Source organism: Aquila chrysaetos, chromosome 2 (assembly GCF_900496995.4).
Source record: "Aquila chrysaetos chrysaetos chromosome 2, bAquChr1.4, whole genome shotgun sequence".
Lineage (NCBI taxonomy): Eukaryota > Metazoa > Chordata > Aves > Accipitriformes > Accipitridae > Aquila > Aquila chrysaetos.
The window spans coordinates 74732735-74752533 of NC_044005.1; the positions used below are offsets into that span (position 1 = coordinate 74732735).

The window sequence follows — 19799 nt, forward strand, 5'->3', positions numbered from 1 at the left end:
TTTGGGTTGGAAGGGACCTTAAAGACCATCCAGTTCCAACCCCCTGCCATGGGCAGGGACACCTTCCACCAGACCAGGTTGCTCAAAGCCCCATCCAACCTGGCCTTGAACACTGCCAGGGATGGGGCAGCCACAGCTTCTCTGGGCAACCTGTGCCAGTGTCTCACCACCATCATCATAAAAAAAAGTCTTCCTTATATCCAATCTAAATCTACCTTCTTTGAGTTTAAAAATCATTGCCCCTTGTCCTATCACTACATGCCCTTGTAAAAAGTCCCTCCCCACCTTTCCTGTAAGCCCCCCTTTAGGTACTGGCAGGCTGCTGTACGGTCTGCCTGGACCCTTCTCTTCTCCAGGCTGAACAACCCCAGCTCTCTCAGCCTGTCTTCACAGGAGAGGTGCTCCAGCCCCTGATCATCTTCATGGCCCTCCTCTGGACTCGCTCCAACAGGTCCATGTCCTTCTTATGTTGGGGGCCCCAGAGCTGAATGCAGTTCTCATTGTGCTGCTTTCAAATGACACATGCAAAGAAGAGAAGAGTTCGTCTACTTTTTTGCACCTGGACAGGTATGTTAAGAAACCCTCTACCTTGGCTCACTACACAAACCTCATTCTTAATATCCTCTCTTAACAATACTTGCTACCATAAGAATAAAGTAAAAAACAACAACAAAAAACTCAAAGCATAAAAATTTTATTAAGAAAATGTGTAGGATTCGAAAGTTCCTAGAGCAACTTGTTTCTTCTGTTTTCTCTTCCCTTTATCTCAAACACAGCAAACACTCTACAAGAAGCATAAGCAGTAGCATTCTGGATTCTTTCCTGCAGAGTCAGTGAATCTGGGGAGTTCAATAGATGACTGTCTATGTGGCCTCCCCATTCTTTTGTTTCTTCTTCTCTTATTAATAAAGGTTTTCCCAATGACTGGCCAAACAGTCGACAGACTTCTTGAGCTTTCTGCCGTGTGTTTCCAACAGCTGCCACACATACTTGACGGCTGAGAGGTAGAAAAAGCAGCACAATAACAAGCAGGGCCAACTGATGTACAAGTACTCCTGCCAAGCATTTTTGTTTTTAACACCTCAGCTTTTCTAACTAGATGTAAGGCACATCACCTTCATAACTGCATAGATGTAAGGCACATCACCTTCCCCCAGCTTCTGGGTGGTAGTTTCGGAGTTTGAGGGAGGAGTGTGCGGAGGGAGTATCAGCATCCTCATCAGCTAGGGTCGAGCATTCCTAACACCTATATGCTGCAGGCATCTGTGGTGTGTGGTGCAGAGCAAGAGTTCAACCCTTGCTCCAGGCATTTCAGTGGCCCAGCTGTAAGGCATACTAGCACGTTAAACCTCACTGGCTTGATTTCCAGACTCCTGCGTAGATGCCTTTGAGATAGATACACTTCCAACATCTCCAGAACATCAGCAGCAGCTAGTTGAGCTTGCTTCTTGGAGCAGGCATGATTCTTTTCTTTAAAGAGGCAAAACCCAAACCAAGATTAAACTTCTCTCTGCCCTGCCAGTGTCAATGGGAGAAGCAGGACGTTGAATAGTTAACGCCTAAAATACCAAGACCATGAGCTTCACGTTTTGGTGCTGAACAAGCACCGTACATGGTTCTTTTCAGGTCATGTCAGCAGCTAAGAGTAATGGGAATTGGCAAGGGTACTTAGAATTATCAACACCTGGTAACACACTTGTACCTTCATGAATAAATACAAATTAAATCTATACTTGCTGATGTAACCAAAGTCAAATTCTGTTGACCTAATATTCACAGTAGATTATACTCCCAATGGTAATCAGCAGGAAAATATTTTTTACTACATTCTACTTTTGCACAGGGACACTGTAAAAAAACAAGCTGTATCTTCTAGGTTGAATGGCATTAATTTGTAAGTTATATTTAAAACAAATACTGAAATCTTTGAACATAAATTTTAATAGGTATGAAGGAAACTATTTGCTCCTATTACAAACAGTATAAATTACGTATTCATATTAAGTTATCTGAGGGTGTAAATTTGTGACATGAGAGAGAACTTACCGAAGGGTGTCTACAGCTTCTGGTGTATGGTAGAAATGAGGTGGACTGATGGTAACAGAGGTTCCTAACTTTTCAATGAGTAGATTGCAAACATTCTGCATTTTTCCAAAATCGCTGAATATAATACAGACCTGGGAGTGAACACAGACATCACAGAAGTAATTTTTTTTCATTTTTCCCCTATGATTCAACACTTGTATTTAAACCAGTATAAAGCCAGATATGTACAAACTAACTAAACATACTAGTCCTGTATATAACTCCAACATTTATTTACTTACAACACTTTTATATAGCCCTAAAGTCTATCATTAGGTTTGCAACAGAACAAAGTTCATAAAACGGTTTAAAATTGAGGATTAAGAAATGCTCTTTTGTCAGGAAGTACAGCGTTCTTGGTATGTAGGCAATCTGAAGCATGAATGTGCTCTTTGGGACATGTGACTAGATGCATCCCAGCTCTTCCTTATTTAGATTACTAGATGTTAATTATGCAGAAGCCCAAGCAAAATGATATGGAAACCATTGTCCAGGAAGGACAATTAGATTTTAATTCCAAGCATTAGGTTCCAGAAACCTAAGCTATGAGACTAAACCAAACCTAGCCCAGTCCAGCTTGCAGCAGGCTCAAAACCCTGTGTTGGGTGAAGACTCACTCCAGTGCCTACAGAGAACAGGGCACTTCAGACTTCGATTACAAACAGTTTAAACATCTAGCGGTCTGTGGCTTTGGCAGTAAGAAACATTAAGTACAGATGCAGCAGGAGTTCAGCTGCTTTCCCAAGTGCTACAAAGCAGGCATCACTATCAGCCCTGGATCCAGAGCCCTACAGCCTTCCTTGCAGGGAAGTGCCAGCGAGGTGGTGACTTTCCAGGCAGGAGCCAGCCTTTTTCTGTGGCAGAGCACAGTCGCCACAAGGGAAGCAATGACGCCAAGCTGCTACAGCATTCAGGAATCAGAAATCCTGGGTCCCAAATTCTTTTATAGGACTATACCCTCATCTTCACTTCCCAGTACAGTGCTCTCACCACCAAGTCAGGCTCACCTTCTCTCTTATCCCTGACTCTTTCCTTTCTTTTTGCACAGTAATACAGCTTCAACAGGAGGGCAAGAAAAAAAGCTGTGGTAAAGAAAATTCCCTGTGACGTACAGTCACCCCCGTGATTGCTGCAGTCCTTATAGCAATGTATCCCAATAAAGGTGTATGGTACAGCAGTCCAAGTTATGGCATGTCAGCTGCACTGCGGTAGCTTCCTGTGTGCATACCATAGATTTACCTTGTGGAAAATGAGGTAATTCAAGGAAGTTGAATCTCTCAGTAAGAGAGGAGGGGGCTACTTCATATACAGGGTAAGGTAAAAAATGGATAGCGACAATTATCACAAAGTAATTAATGCACACATCCTGTTACCCTTGGTAGCCTCTCAGCGCAGCACATGTACCTCATCCTGGCTTGAATCCTTGCACTGGGTCAGTAGCTCTTCACACAGCTGAGCCAAAGCTGGACATAGGGCCTTAAAAACTGACCATGATGGAGTGGCAGGGCAATTCCATCTCCTACAACGACAAAGGGTCACACCTGTTGTGCAAAACTGCACCAAGTCTGCATCTTAATCTTAGCTGCACACCCTTTGTCTTGGGGGTTGGATCACTTTCTGGAAGGTGCAGTACCAGTTTGAACAAAGACTGAAGATGAGCCTAAACCTAGATTTCTTTCTTTAGTGGGAGTTCTTGCCATGTATAAAAAGCACACATCTTCTTGTAGTGTTTTGCCAAAAAACTGTCATATAGTCGCATTTTGTGGAAAGTTGAAAGTCTCACTATGAGGACTGTCATAGTGTTTTCCAGATGGCTATCAGTGTTTACAAGATTAGTTCCCTCAAGGGGATGAGACATAAGAATGATCAAACAAAAGAACTGTGGGTCTAAGGCAAGAGATAAGCTGCTCAGACTGGGGCAGTCCTGGGCACTCAGGAACTTTGTTGTTAAAAAAGCAGCATGTAATCAGATCCCCTCAGGGGCAGAAAACAACTGAGCAATAGCTGTGAATTTTGTTCTTTTTTCCTCCTAGAAATCACAGTTTTCATTTAGAGCTAGATGCAATAAATTCCACTTACATTTACAGAGGATACCTGAGAATTAAAGTGCAAAGCAGTGTTTCAAATTCTTCAATAAAATTATGATTAAGGTTAAAAAGTGTAAAAAAGGAATATGAGGGTATGAAAAACCATTATGGACATAAGGTCTGGGTAAGGCTGTGAAGGACAAGAAGTTATGGTTTATAAGGAGGCAAGTATATTAAGAAATGCACAAAACCAACATAATCTTCATCCCATGAGATCATCATGCAATAAATGAACTATTATGATTAAGAAATTACAGAGCTTTGTGATCTCATAAACAACTTCATTCTTCTGCGTATTTTCCTTCGTTATAGCATGAATTAAAATTTATCTCCTTGCAGTTGAAAGCGCATCTTGAATTCTTAATTGTACCTTAAAATAGCTATTTGTCTGGAATTTCTTCAGTCTTCTAAAAACTCTTTCAGTAGACAAATGGTAAAAAGAGTTTACAGAATGAAATAATGCATGACTTCTATGACTTTACATATAACACAAATATAACAGCAAACTCTCTAGTAAAGAAGCAAATGGAAGTTAATTTTAAATTCATTTATATTGCTAAAGTATGCAAACACGCTGGTCAATGGAACTTCATTGGTTTATGAAGCTGCACTAATGAAACAAGTACATACATAAAGGGGGAAGCAAGGAGAAACTAATCTCTGCATAAAGAGCGACCATACTGCTACTTAAGTGTACAGGGCAGCCAAACCAGCAGTACTATGGCTAGATTTTTCAAGCTCTGACACCCAGGTCCTAGGCAACCATACAACTTTTGAGCAGCAATTACAGCTGGTCCAAGCTGCCTACAAATGAACACTAAATCCATGTGATTAGCTTTCCACGTACAATCTTTGTTGTATAAAAAATAATAGCAGAAGAGAGACGATTGGTTAAGATACCAATTAAGACTGAAGTTGTAAGCCTAAGGTTGTCTGTAGCCTAAATAATAATTTAATAATTCAATATAGTTTTATTAATTTTTAAGTACAGCTCATCTAAAAAACATGGTGATTTAAGCTCTCATGATAGTAGGTGTCTACATTTTGAAGTTAAAGTCATTCAGGACACTGATGCATACCATTTAAGTATCTTAAGTCTCATTTTGAAATCCAAATTTTGTACTCTGAATTCTTATTTCTGTATTTATTGCTATTATTTAGATGAGAATATGCCTTAAAGCAAGCAAACTAAAGAGGATGAACCCTGTTTTAGGGGATTGTAAACAACAGCTCTATGAAACAGCTATCATTTTATTGCAGGCTTCCAGGTTTACTTCATAAGAATCTGTAAATTTGCTGGGTAGTGATTAAAGTTTGATGCTCTAAAAAGATCCATTGACTGAAAACACATCATTTCCCTCAGTGAATGTTTCCAGCACAGCATTTATTTCTTACTATAGCATGAATGTGCAAAAATATGCTCCCTTGAGTTGCTTCTGAAGTAAATGGGATTATTCCCATAATATTTAGCTTTCATGCAGCACTTTTAACCTACAGAATTCCAAGTCAATTACCTAGGAAACAATTAGCTTTGCTTTACTTGCAGCAAGCTGATGGCAGAGTCGTGTAGAATAGATCAAAGTCCAGGTGCTGTTCAACTGTGGCTTAAACAGATCTAGATTAGGGCTGCCATGCCCCTGTTGTCCCCCATCCACTCTTGTCCCCACTCTTGTCCTCTGCCTTGCATTGCCTCCAGTTCAGGGAGCTAAAATAGTGGAAAAAAGAAAAGCTAACCTGGGAAAAAAAAAGTTATTAACTAGAGCAGCTTTCTGAACTGACCTATCACCTAAGTACAACTCCCTGCAAAAAGCAGAGGGCAGGAAGGGCTATGGGTGAAGGAGAGCTTACACTGCCACAGAACAACCACCTTAGAGCCCCAGAACCAAATATTCCCTTCTGTAGCATCGTATAATATTTAAAAAGCACATATTAATCTGACAAGAAAAGAATTCCTTTTATATTACAGTAGCAGAAAACAGGCTCTGCACACAACAGAAGATTGCAGCTGAACTCTGCTTTAAACTGCAGTCCTTCAATAGTTTCTTTGTACTATGCTGCCTTTACCATAGAGAACATCTACTCCTCAGTATGAGGAAAGACAATCTGCAATTTTTCATCAGTCCTTGCAACATTTCTTATTCTTTTTTTATTATTATTTTTGGTTAGGTTGAACACATACCTCTGCTTCCATTTGGTAAGTATTTTCTACTCTACTGAAATCCTCTGTTACAGTCATATTTTCTTCCTAAAACAAAAGTACAGGAATATAATCTTAAAAGACAGAAATTAACCATCTGTTGGAAATGTATGTTCATAGCGTCCTGTAAAAGTTTAACTGTTTGGGCTTATTACTTATGACTCAGCAACAGAAATTTGGAATTTTCCATGCAAATCTCTTCAGTTAAGAACTAGCTGGGTGTTAAAGACTTCTTGACATTATTTAAAGTAAATTATACAGTAGCTCTATAATGTAATTTTGCTGCTATTCACTTGAAGAAAACAATTAGGTCTTAAAAGTGACTGCTAGCTAGAAGCTGTGTGTATCAGTCTGTAACGGTAAATTCACCTGGTTCAAAAAACTAGAAGCTTCAATTGTTTTCAGAAAGTTAGTATGTGAAAAGTGCTTTTTAGGCCCCTATTTTAAGATATTTTAAGAGCAGCAGCTTGTAGCAAGGTGATGTGAACAATGACTGAGCACTGGTTATTCTGGCAGAATGGTAACCCTTAAAAGAGGGTATTCCACCAGTGACACTTTTGCATTAACAGCAGCTACATTATTCAACATAATGGCTGCACAGAGCACTAGCAAATCCTGTTAAGACTTATAAATAAGATACTGAACTAAGATACAGAATAACTCCAGTTACATCTGAATATTTGACCAGCTTGCTAGTAGTGTAACAATCACATTTCTTTCACCCACTTTGCTCTTCAGTAAACAGTCTGGATGAACAATTTATTGTAAAATTACTATAACACAACAAAAAGCACAGTTTTCAATTTAACTGTAAATATAACTTTGCATTTAATACCCAGGAACTGTAGGAAAACAGATACTAAGCCTTCCAATTGCTGAGAAAGTTTTACTTACTAAATATATTTGCACAGGAAAACAGTATTTGCTTTCAGTGTCGACACATTTCAAAAGATGCTTTGCGTCAGAATATTTCCCACAGAGGCTCAAATCTTCAAGTTTATCATGTAGTATGCATGCTTAAGTTTTATATAAATGACATTAATCACGAGAAGCATTTTCCTTTTAAAATATCATATGGAAATTAGATCCATAATTACCATTGCACAGCAGCCTACAAGAAAGAAATTTTGAAATTTTAATTTTATGATTGATTGGCAGTGCTCATATTCAAGCACAACAGTCCTATTTTTGGATAATCTCTTCTAGCAAGGGCAAGGATCAGGGCCAGTTAGTCCCTAAAAAACGTATTTCCCCTTTTGCAGTCATAGGTTTGAGGTACTTTGGCAGCGTGGCTGGCTGTGGTTTGCTAAAGAGCGCTCAAGTCAGTTCAGCACCAACTCCTCATTTAATTTACAAAATGGAGCAATCTTACTATTTATGATAGAATCCAATTACAATTGACAAGAAAGGTTTTTTCTAGAGCTCTTATGTATCTCATAGAAATAACCACACAGAAAAGGTTTCTTCTACAACTCATATTTTACAGAAATAACTATACTGTAATAAAACTTTAGAGTAAACACAGAAAAAGTGCATTTGTTTTTCCTTGTCCCCGCTCCTTAATCCTTTTTAAACAAAAGTTCTTTCCTGCTGAACGGATTAAGGTCTTTTGATTTGGCTTTGCCGTCCACAAGCTCCCTGTGTATTTAAGGACAGTGCCATCCTGTGGCTCCAGGCACTATTGCAAGATCAATGCAATCGGAGTGAAAGATCATTTTGTGCCATCTATTACAAAATTTCCCTTACAGCTAATTTTTATCCCACCAGATTTGACAGTAGCTGTACGTGTTACGAAGATAAATTGACGAAATAATTGCTGAAGTCATAACAAGGTGGCCTCCTGTGATACATCTTCTGTTAGATACTTCGTTCCTGTTCAGGGGGTGTTTGGACAAAGATAGGGAAAAGGTGATGATAGAATTTTAAATTGGAATCAGGACTTCGACTACATCAAAAACAAAAGGCTTTTTTTCCTACTGCTTATGCCTACTGTTCATATTTTGGCTGAGGAACTATCCATTTGATTGCAGTAGCCACAGGAAAAAAAGTTTTCACTGTGACTTACGGAAAGCTACACTTCTGATGTCTCAGGTATTCTGGACTTCTGGAATAACTTTCTCTATTTTCTAAATCTGTGGGCCAAGAATCACAGTAGGAAAATTAAATCAATATAACATTGTTATGGGATAACTCAATTACCCCAGAAGCCATTGAACAATCCTTAACAGAATTGCACTTGCATTCTGCTTATATAGCCCATTTTCTGAGCCAGCAGTGACATGAACCATCACTGCTGCAGGTACTCTATAAACAAAAATGAAAAAGACTGTCAATATCCCACTGAGCTTATAATATCAAGTCTAGAACTGTGCTTTGCCTTATATTGTCCTTCTTTTCAACAGAACAAAATCTTACATAGCCCTTCCTCCTCCCTATCTGCTATTTCTGAACAATATCTTCTTCACAGGACCATCCTGTCCACCCTCACGACACTGTCACTGTTTACAGGAATGACTGCTCCTTTCCCCAGAACAGGGAAAAGACTAAGTAGATAATTTAGCAAAAGCACACTTCAAGGAGACAGCTATATAACAATACACTACGAGAAAAGCCTATCTGCAGATAAAGTTACATGTTCTGCTCCCAGTTACTGAGTTAACAAACCTGTGAGACCTTTTTATGAAACACAAGACCAGCCTTAGCAAGGGAAAGTGTTTATAGTTTGGAAACATACGCTAATGCACCATTGTGGTAAGCTACACTGATATGTGTAGTTATAAATAAAAAAATATCTGGAGACACCTGGAAACAAGTCTTAAAATTTACTTGTACATTTGCACTGATATATCCAGTATAACTTTACATTATGAAAAAATGAAGGTATTTAAACAAATAAAAGAGTTCACTTCTTCCACCTCAACATAGCGTTTTTATTCTTAGTACTAAAGAAATGGGTAGTGAGAGTCTTGATGTATGCTCATATCTCCTAACAGTCCATCCATCATAGTGTCCCCGGACAGTTACGGATGATCAGCACCTACAGTCAGCGCGTACCCCAGCTAGGCATCAGGTACCTGTGCCCCAGCCTCTCATCCCCTCACTCTGCCTCTTCTGTTTGGCATTAGACAGACAGAATGACCACCTAAAAATCTACGGTGAAGACGTTTCTGCTGCTTAACGTCCATTCATTAAGAAAGGTAAAAATCAGATTTGTACTCAGCAAATGTAAGGATACTTTGGGATATTTCTTAAAATACGCGGTACTCTAAAAAAGGTGATGCCTTATGCAGGTTTCTACATTTCTTATTCAAGGAGATATTGAAATTGGAAGATTTTGTAACTGAGTGAGCAAAACTTCAAAAATTTTTTTTTTTTCCACTGACTGTATGGATGTGCGTCCATAACTGTGACTCCTAAATAACAAGCTCAAAATATGGAGAATATTGCACATATATCCAAGGATATATCCCAGTACAGAAAAACTCTAAGCCAGAGTCAACTGGATATAGTTTGTGAACTGGTTTATTTTGTTAAATAAATACTCTGACCGGTACAACAAATATTATCACAGTTATTTTTAAACAAGATGGCCAATGCCAATGGTTAGATACAGTGAGTAAAGAAAACACATGTCATCTCCACACCACTCCCCAAATAAATCACAGGTGGTAAATATAAAATCAGTTTGCTTCTAGAGAAAGAGAAAAAAAACATTACTTTTGAGCAGCTGGGCTGAGTAAGAGAGATTGGTTTCCCCATTGATTTTACTTTCCCTGCAGCCTTCAAAGCAGATTCTGTGCTCTGAAGTGCTGCATATACTTACAGCACTCTATAAATAAATGCTACTATGTGCATCTATTTCTGATTAAAATCCTGTGTAAATATATATGGAAATTAGGTGCTGCCCCCAGGCATCCTGACAAGCTGCTAATGCAAGCTCCTGCTGCTGCAAAGGTTATGCACTTCTGATCTCACAGCCTTCCTATGATAGCAACAACAAGGGTTAAGGAAATTGTTCTATGGATTAATTAAAAATAAATATATAGAATAGCCAGCGAATTTCTAAAGAGGCCTTAGATAAGCTTGCAAAAACTAGAACTGTATGGAGATTGTGAAGAGATATTAATTTTACAGTGGTCTAGAATGGTATTAGCTACAAGTGATGTTAGCAAATGCAGTTAAGAACAAATTGCCAGCAGTGAGAGTTGTCAGTAGAAAAGCTACAAGGCAAATAAAAGCTCCAGCAGTGGAGTGATTTAAAATTGGATGGAACAAAGCACTAAAAATTATACCGCAGGGAACTACTCTGAAAAAAAAAACCCAAAAAACTTCATGTTGTTTTTCTCAGAGTTCCCTAGAGCTAACACTTTGCTAACACTGAGAAACCCACAACTTAAGCAGCATTTCACAGTCCCTCAAGTAAGCAGAAAAAACTAACATTTCCATTCTCCAATGCATGGCATCTCTGAAACAGCAAAAGATTACTGTGAAATTATTATAAGTATGATAAGACACTGAATGCTCTGACGTTGGAAAAACAGTCCACTCTCCCCCTAGGTTACACCACCACTGCTTACCTGGTCCCATTACATTTCTGAATCTGACTACATATACCCAAATATAACCATTTGTTTGTCCAGGTCATACTTCATTTTGCAATTCTTTTTTCTAGCCTGAAGTAGTGCACAGAGCCCCTCTAAAGCACGCTCACTTATTTCACATCCTGCCTACTCCTTTTGTGTGCCATCCACCATGTGTGGAATGCTCCATGCTATCCTAATTCAATCAGGCTCACATCAAACGTGGAAGTCAATTATTCAGATTCACTGTAGGTTAAATATCTGCAACTATCTTTTCTTACCTATCCACACTCTGAGGAGCTATTTAATTGCAGCCAGGATGAAAAATACCCCATGATCTGATAGGTCACCATGGTGGTGGGTACAAAGCTTATAATTTTCTCTACTAATAAAAATGAATGCCTGATAAGTTGCTTTGTCTTCTGACTTTAAACTCCTATTAACTCACTTAATAGAAACTGAATGCATTCAACCTGTAATCCCATACAAAAATGCGTGGTTTCTGACTGAACAAGTAATTCTGATGGCAACAGAATCGTGCTCCCCGTGACAGACGTGCACCCAGCTGTGCAAAGGGGAAAAATGCAGGGAGCAGGATCACATGGCTAGCCCACAGCAGCCTCCATGTCTCCTTGCCTTCTAGTCCCATAGCTGCAATATCACCTTTTCCTAAATCAGGGGTTAAGGGGTCCTTTTATTCTCTTCTTTATTCCTGAACAAATGCTTTACTACTACAGAAAAAAACAAGACAGCATCACCATCAGTTTTAAAAGAAAACAGTAAATCCTGGGGTTTGGGAAGGAGGGGGGGCAAAGTTGGAGCCAGCTCTTTATCTTTAAACGCATGCAGCTTTTGAGACCTGTGCATACCATTTCACTGTAAGCGTATCACTGTTCAGGCCAAGTAACTTACTCTCTTACTTTGCATTTACTAATACTGAATTCCCCTGTAACATCATGCAGTATCATTAAACCCTTCTGCAATTTTTTCGTTTTTACTACATTGAATAATTTGGTGTTGATAGCAAAGTCTGTCACCTCCCTTTTCCCCAGCTTGTTTGTGAATACACTAAAAAGAAACAAATTTCCCAGGGAGCTCCAATGGTAAGTAAATTTCAAAAGCAACCACTTATTCCATCAAAAATCAGCTTTGTGGTGTTTTTAAGGGTCCTAGGTGTGGAACACTGCCCAAAACTGTTTTATAAAATCCAAAACCATCAGCAGCACGATTGCTCGGACAAGTACCACCCTTACGGAGCATTTACAATGCGGACAAAGCTTTCAAGGCAAGACTATGCTTTTCTCATTGCCACAAAACGACTTCCTGAGGCCAAAAACCGTATTACGGTAAAGGAACTTTCTGAGCCCACAAGGGGCTTCTGTCACTTCAGCCACCTTGATCACGCCTCGCGTTCTTTCGTACCTCTCTACTTAAAGGGAAGAAGAAGAGAGAGGAAAAAGCTGCGTAGGCGCCTGCCGCTGCGCTGCGGTAACCACGCAGGTACACCGCCACTAAGGCGGACGCGCAGGTGAAGTGACGCCGCCGTGTACCGCTCCGTCAGCCGCGAGGACGCCGCACCACACCAGCAGGCCAAACAGTCGAAGCAGGGCGGTTTTCAGACGCCGAACGAGCGACCCGTCGGAGAGCCCCGAGCGGCCACACTCCACCTTTTCCGCCGGGGCTGGCGACCCTGCCGCCTCCCCACCACGGGCGGGCTGTCACGGCAGCCCCCGGGCATCCTCCCGACCCCCGTTACTCAGCCCGGCGGGCGCCTTTCCCCTCAGGGCCGCCCCAGCTCGGCGGGCGCCTTTCCCCTCAGGGCCGCCCCAGCCCGGCTTTCCCCGCCACCCCCACTCCGAGCCCGGCGCCGCGGAGGACCCCCCTGCCTGCCTGCCTGCCTCCCTCCCTCCGCCGGGCGGCGGCTCTCACCGGGACGCCGCGCTGACGGGCGCTCTGGGCGATGTACTCCAGCCGGCGGGCCACGCTGCTCCGCGCCGCCCCGGCCGCCTCCTTCCGGCTACCCAGCCGCAGCGACACCCGCGCCCGGTCCGGGCCGGCGCTCAGCTCCGCGCTGCCGCTTACGTGCACCTCCCGCCCGGATGGCGCCGGAGCCGACGCCGGGGCCGCGGCCGGGGCCGGGAGGAGCTCGGCGAAGACGCGGGCCGGGGGCGGCGAGGGCAGCGCCATGGCGGCGGGCGCCTCACGGCACCATGGCAACCGGCGCCCGCGGCAGCCGGGGAGGCGCTGAGGTGACGCCCTCCCTTCCGCTCCCGGTCGGCGTCACCCGGACGCCTTCCCGCCATGATGGGTACCGAGGCGGAAGTCCCTCTGCCGCCCGCCGAGGGGGGTCCGCCATGACAGTTGGCGAGGCGGGCGGCTGGGCGGCAGCCCTAGGGAAGGCTGGGGTACGGGGGGTGTGGGGGCACGTCCTCTGGGACAAGCGGTCCCGTTTCTGCCGGTTTTGAGCTGTTATCGTATTTTCTCAGCGTATTAAGGTCTGGAGCGACCCGAGAGCGTGAGGAGGAGTGCTGGAGAAAGGGCTGTAGTCGCTGTCTGTGGAGGGAAGGATGGGTTTTGTTGTGCCACAGCACGTCCGGATGAAAAACCATTCAGGCGTCAGTGCTGCTGGTTCTCTGCCGAGGGGTCTCGCGGCAGATGCGTTGGCTTTGCTCATGTCTGCTGGCCGAGCCCTGCTCACGCTGCCCTCTCCTCAGGAAAGGCGGAGGGGTGCAGCCGGGCTTCTCAGAGAATCACTGACTGCTTGAGGTGGGAGGAGGCCTCTTGAGGGGGGGGTCCAGTCCCTGGCCCAAGCAGGGTCAGCAGAGCAGGTTGCCCAGGACCATGTCCAGTTGGGCTTTGAGTATTTCAAAGGACGGAGACTCCAGAACTTCTCTGGGCAACCCATGCCAGTGTTTGGCCACACTCACAGTAAAAATGAAGTGTTTTGTTATGTTCACGTGGAGTTTCACGTGTTTTAATCTGCGTTCCTTGTGTCCTGTCCTGTCCCTGGGCACCACTGGGAAGAGCCGGTCTCCCTTGTCTTCCTTCTCTCCCATCAGGCGCTTATATACATTGATAAGATCCTCCAGAGCCTTCTCTTCCCAGGCTGTACAGTCCCAGCTCTTTCAGCCCTTCCTTGTAGGAGAGATGCTCCAGTCTCTTCATCAACTTCCTGGCCTTTTGTTGGACTCTCTCCAGTATGTCCATATCTCCCTTGTACTGGGGAGCCCAGAACTGGACCCAGCACTCCAGGTGTGTCTCACCAGTGCTGAGCAGAGGGGAAGGATCACCTCCCTCGACCTGCTGGCAGCACTTCTCCTAATCCAGCCCAGGATGGTGTTGGCCTGCTTTGCCACGTGGGTGCATGATCCACTTGTTGTCGACCAGGACCCCCAGGTCCTTGTCTGCTTTCCAGCCAGTCAGGCCCCAGTGTGCACTGGTGCATGGGGTTGTTCCTTCCCCAGGCACAGGATTTGGTGTTTCCCCTCGCTGAACTTCATGAGGTGCCTCTCAGCTCAGTTCTCCAGCCTGTCCGAGTGACTATGAAACGACTAGCTCAGTGACTAGCTCTGTATGTGTGGTCTCATTTGTATGAGGATTCTTGGGAAGGACTTTGGATATATCATTATTGTTTACATTTGTGGTACGTTGTGTTTTGATTACCTGAAAGCTGGAATCTGGCGCAGAGGCTGGAAGCTGATGGTACTATATGTTTATACAAGGTTTTGCAGCCTTCAGAATTCACGTTGCAAACATTGGAAAGTCTGCGTGACATGATACAGATAAATATTGCTATACTCTCCTTCTAGGTAAAAACATGACATGTAAAGACATCAAGACCTGATTTTACAAGTCAGATGCAGATTCCTTGGAGGTGGCAGGAAAGAGAAATACTAAGGGAAATGAAGCCCTGTCTTTTTTCCTCTCATTAGTCTGATTGGTGCAGTGTGTGCTTCATGTCCCATCATTAGGAAGATTCTGTACAAACTTCCCATCATTAATGTCACATCTACCTTAAGAGGTATCAATGACTTTTGCATGCCTCATCACTTTTTGGTCTTCTGTCTTTGAATCTGGTTTTCTCTCCAGATTTGCTGAACACTTAAAGCTTCAAATGAAATGGATTGAACCTGTTAGGTATTCATTACCTCTGGAGATGACACTCCGTGTTTCTCAGCATGAATAACCAAAAGTAGGCACTCCTAAAATTTTGACTGTAGCTGACTTTGATCAAAGTTATATGACAAGACAAGGAAGAAGCTTGTAACAGAACCCAGAAATATTAGTGCCTAGCCACTTAACATAAATCAATTGCAGAGCTTACATGAATAAATTCCGGGCATTGCTGACTTTAAGAAATAAAATGTAAAAGGAAAATGGGTAGAGAGGAAATTATAAATGTCTATTCCTCAGAAACAAATTCTTTCATTAAACAGGGAGTTCAAAATGCTTTTGAAAGTAGTCTGTCACAGCAGTACTTTTTTTTTTTTTTTTTTTTTTTGTTTAGCCAAGATATTTGTGGAGGATTTACTTAAATATGTTACAATATCAGTAGACACACTTGAAGTATTGAATGCTGCTTATCAAGAAATCATCAATAAAGCTTTTAAAGAAGTGTTGGATAATGTTATGAAGCCAAATTGTGTATTTTCCAGGTTGGTTTTGTGTGTTCAAGACTATTCTGATTTAACCGTTGATTAAAAGTGATTTGCCTTTTACTAAAGACAGCCTGTATCAGACAAAATCTGTTGGAGTAGTTACATGCATATATGTAGATGTGCAATGAAATCTCGTATGTGTTACGCACTTCATAATTCAATGCTGTATGATCCTTAACTTTCCAGGAACACAGTGGGTCTTGTAGAAATACTACAAAAAGTTATCATAATTAAGAGCTTAATTGGATGCATCCTAGCAGACCTTTTCTAAGGCCGGTTATAAAATTACCTTGCATGCAAATTAATCTATGGAAAAATAGTTTTCTCTGAAACAAGGTCAAGCGTTATTGAGTAGTTAGCATGCACTGTAAGAACATCATACACTAAGGATAATTTAATAACTATAGCCACATTTTTACTTTGCACTCTTTAAGGGTACTTTGCAAAGCTCCAATTTTGGTATGTTGAGAGTCCGTTGCTCAGAATTTGAATATAAAGCCAAATCTATGGATAATAAGCTTTTTCTGACTTACAGTTTGAGTAGGAGGCATTTCTGAAAATGATGGATTAAACTGTTGTTTCAGAGTTGGAAAAGCTAATTTAATTGTGAATATCATTCTGCTAACTTATAGTTGAATTAAAAATTTGAAAACTTAACAACAGACTATGAAGAGACGGAGAAGGTGCTAATTTGTGTGGGGGATTTGTTTTTTTCCTTAGGAAACAGATGGTTTTATGTTTGAATCTATTTCTGTGTGGTAGCAGTGAAGTGCTATATTGCTTATGACTTTCAGCAATGGAGCTGGATTTATTTAGTGAGGTAAGATTTTTGGAGATTTGGAATGTGTGTGAGGAGGAAATTTCTGTTAAAGCTGCTGCCAAATGCTTTTTTGTGAAAGGACAATTTGCAGTAGCCATGTTGACTGATGTCTTTCTGTCATGTGTCTCAGACGCTGACTTACTGCACTGTAAAGCATTTATGAATGGAGGCCTTGTCATATCTATGTATTACTTGGTTATTCCTTACAATGGTTTTATGCAAAGTCGGTCAGTCACCCACTTCTTACATGGTGTTGACAACCACTCTGTAGGGCAAATATCCACTGTAAACCAGATTTGTTACCTTTTCAAAACCATGAGAGACTCAAAATTGAGAAGGTTAGGTCTGAGAAAATAGAAAATTCTTCTTCAAAATTTGAAATTAATTTGTCAGAGTTCTAAATTACTGAATTCTTAACTTGATAACGATCACCAAAGAGTTGCAAACATTTGCTTGAGCATTTTATATCTTTTAAGAAGAAACATGCATAGAAGAAAGAATAAAATTAGTAGCCCTGACCCTGCTGGTGTTCTGTTTCCAAGATCAAAATTTACTGGATAAGCTGGAGCCAATGTAGAACTTAGATGATTTCTGTGAAATCTCCTGTTTTAAGGAAACGTGTGTCCTCAGGAGGCTTTTTTCCCCTCATGGACTAATGAGAATAACGGAGACTTGCTGAGGCTTGAGGGGAACATACTAGGGCTCACAGGAGGGGAGGCTGGTGAGAATTTTAAAGCAAAACAGAGGTTTTCCCTTTAACAACATACAGAGGTCTGTGGAGAAAGAGAAATGCCTCCAGTCTTCTCACTCCGACCTTGCCTACAGACTGTTAGGAATTTCTGTAGCTCAGGAGGTTGGTTGGTAAGTCTCTGCTCTAGATGTGGCTTGCTGGAAGACACACTCCTGTGAGTAGAATTTGCAGCCCAACTACGGGAAGTGGCAGTATTGCTGGAAAATATGAATGGATTCGTCACATTTTTACTTTCCTTTAAACAGCTCAGCATCTCACAGATTCAGAAAAGACATCTGTCATTTCTTTGCCTCCCAGGCTTCCTCCTAAATAGTAATTTGACAAGATAAAGTGATTTTAGAGGTGACTCCATTACAAAACCATTGACTTAGGCTGGGCTCAGATGTGATACGACTTTTTCTAGTTTTAAATTGGTCCTGCTAATAAAAGTGGAGATTTCTTTACTCTGTTTTTCTAGGTCAACTTTAACATACAATGTGAGCAATGAAATTGTTCTCTGACTGTAGCTAGCCATTGATGTCGATTTAGTCTACTGGTTGAAAGCCCACAGTACAAAAAAAAAAAAATATCAGAACATCATTATTGACCGTTTCTGTAAAACTGTAAAGGACTTAATACAGTTGCTACCGAAATCAGTTAAGAGACTGTGGTTGTCTTCAGTTGCAACTGAATGAAGCCCTAAACCATGGAACATACTGATATTAGTAATGCTGTCAGAGAGAAAGTTAGGTTAAGACTGGTAGAAGTAAGATTTAAATCTGGTCTCTGTGGTAGATGTCACTGAAATGTCTTGTGTTCTGTGCTCAGCAGCACCTAAAAGTGAAAAACGTCACAGTCTGTGTTGAAGGGTATGAACATTACAGAAAGGCTAAATGACTCCCTGAAGTGGTCTTCAGTATTGCATTTGTGAGGAAATGGCCTGGAATTATTCTCTGTAAGCAATAAATCTTTGCCAAAAATTTAGGTGGCAAAAGGAGCAGTATTTAAAAAATAAATTATAAATAAATTCATAACTTAAAGATAGTAATCCTCCAGAATCTGATAATTAAAGTGTAATTTAAGATACTATAAGCAACTCTTAATTAAAATTTACATGCTTAACAATTTTAATACTGAGTCTCGGTTTGTTGTTATTTAAAATGTTATCCGAGCTTTTGTGAGTTATGAAGGAAATAATATATATTTTCTCTAGTCTATAATTTTATATTTTCTTAGAAGTTCACAATAACTGTAAATGAACATACATGTATACTTCTCACATATATGCACTGCTTATCATCTTAATGTTAACTGCTCAGAAATACTCCTTTTTAGCAAGGCAATATACCTTGGTAATTTCACCGCTGGGAACCTGGCCGTTACAGCAATTACATGTTCAGCAGAAACACTTGAAAGGCATTTTGTGGAGGCAAGCATGCAACTGGGGAGAATTACAGAATGCTGGGTGTTAAGACCAAAAGGAAGCCCTGTGTCCTGACCTCGGTAAGAGGCCATACAGCTTTCAGAAGTTTAGAAGTGAGCTGACCGAACTTTTAGAAGACTGTTGTCTTAATGAAAAGATGTCATATTTTGGAGAGCCTCTTGCTGTTCTTGGGCAGATATTTATTGATTAATTATTCTGATTGCTAAAAAAAAAGATTAAATTACATGCCACCTAGATTAACAGAAAATGCAGATTAGAAGAGGCTAGAAATTAACAGGTCTATTCTTTTCCAAGCAGTTCTTGGCAGATTTTAGGCTACCCACTTCTAAAAAGACCCTCTGATATTCTTTGTTTCACTTCCTGGTGCCTTAGCTGTCCTCACTGTCTCTTGTTTGCTTCTATCCTTTTTGTCAGGAGATTGAAGGAGTACGCTGTCTCAGCACTTAATTATAATCAGCAGCAATGAAGAAGCACTGCTTTAAGAGACTGTAGTCTCCCTCTTTCCAAGCACAGTTCCTTAATGTCAGATGAGGTTCCCCACGCACCCTCTCTTTGACTTCCCTCTCTCACAACTGATTGCAGAGACCTTTGTCCCAGCTTCAAAATGCAAAAGAAAGGAGTTTTTATCCCAAGTGGATTTCCTTCTGGGGCTCAGTTCTTAGACCCTATTCTTTGCTCATGGGTATGGTCTGATTTGTCAACAAGCCTTAAACTCTGAAGTGTGGGGGCCCAGGGCTGTTTTTCCCCAGGGCAGCTTTCATCTGTCCTATTCCTGGAATTTGTCTGCTCACTCACATTTCTGTTAATGTAATGGAAATTACACAATGGAAAATAGATCAAGAAAATTTTAAAAATCGGTACTTAAAAATTGTCTATCTGAACTTGAATTAGAGAATGTTTTTTTTAAATTAAAAAGTACTCTTTCCCTTACATGTTATTTATTTACTTAACTATACTGAGCCTATCCCAGTGTCACAACACCATGACATGGAGAAAAAACAGCTTCTTTTTCAGCAGGGCAAGTTACAGTTTAATGTCTTGAATCATAAGATTAGTTGGGTCTGCAATGCAGCACATGTTAGCTTTCATAGGATTACACAGGCAGTCATTCTTAGAATTGACCCTATAATTTGAATCTCCTGCATCAAGGAAATCCATAGTTTGACTATGCACAGACCAAAGATTTCCTTTCCTTAGT

At 41.3% G+C, this 19799-nt stretch overlaps 1 protein-coding gene across 2 annotated transcripts; it reads right to left on the bottom strand.

Annotated features, from left to right (window-relative positions):
* Positions 1–678: 678 nt before the first annotated feature.
* Positions 679–13208, bottom strand: IRAK1BP1 (interleukin 1 receptor associated kinase 1 binding protein 1). 2 transcript variants are annotated; one of them, XM_030003560.2, is made up of 4 exons: positions 12879–13205; positions 6352–6417; positions 2047–2177; positions 679–997 (listed from the first exon to the last, which is right to left on the bottom strand). In XM_030003560.2, the coding sequence occupies exons 1-4, from the start codon at positions 13134–13136 to the stop codon at positions 727–729; spliced, it is 726 nt and encodes a 241-aa protein (XP_029859420.1). In that variant the 5' UTR covers positions 13137–13205; the 3' UTR covers positions 679–726. The 2 variants fall into 2 exon arrangements, with proteins under 2 accessions (XP_029859420.1, XP_029859431.1); XM_030003571.2 differs by lacking the exon at positions 6352–6417 and having other exon boundaries at positions 12879–13208.
* Positions 13209–19799: the final 6591 nt, after the last annotated feature.

Excerpts from the sequence above, each read along its gene's own strand:
- IRAK1BP1 (XM_030003560.2), bottom strand. The coding sequence starts at position 13,136 with ATGGCGCTGCCCTCGCCGCCCCCGGCCCGCGTCTTCGCCGAGCTCCTC. Across the intron at positions 6,418-12,878 it reads CCCGTCAGCGCGGCGTCCCG|GAAGAAAATATGACTGTAAC; the intron begins GTGAGAGCCGCC and ends CTTTTGTTTTAG. Across the intron at positions 2,178-6,351 it reads CTTACCAAATGGAAGCAGAG|GTCTGTATTATATTCAGCGA; the intron begins GTATGTGTTCAA and ends GTTCACTCCCAG.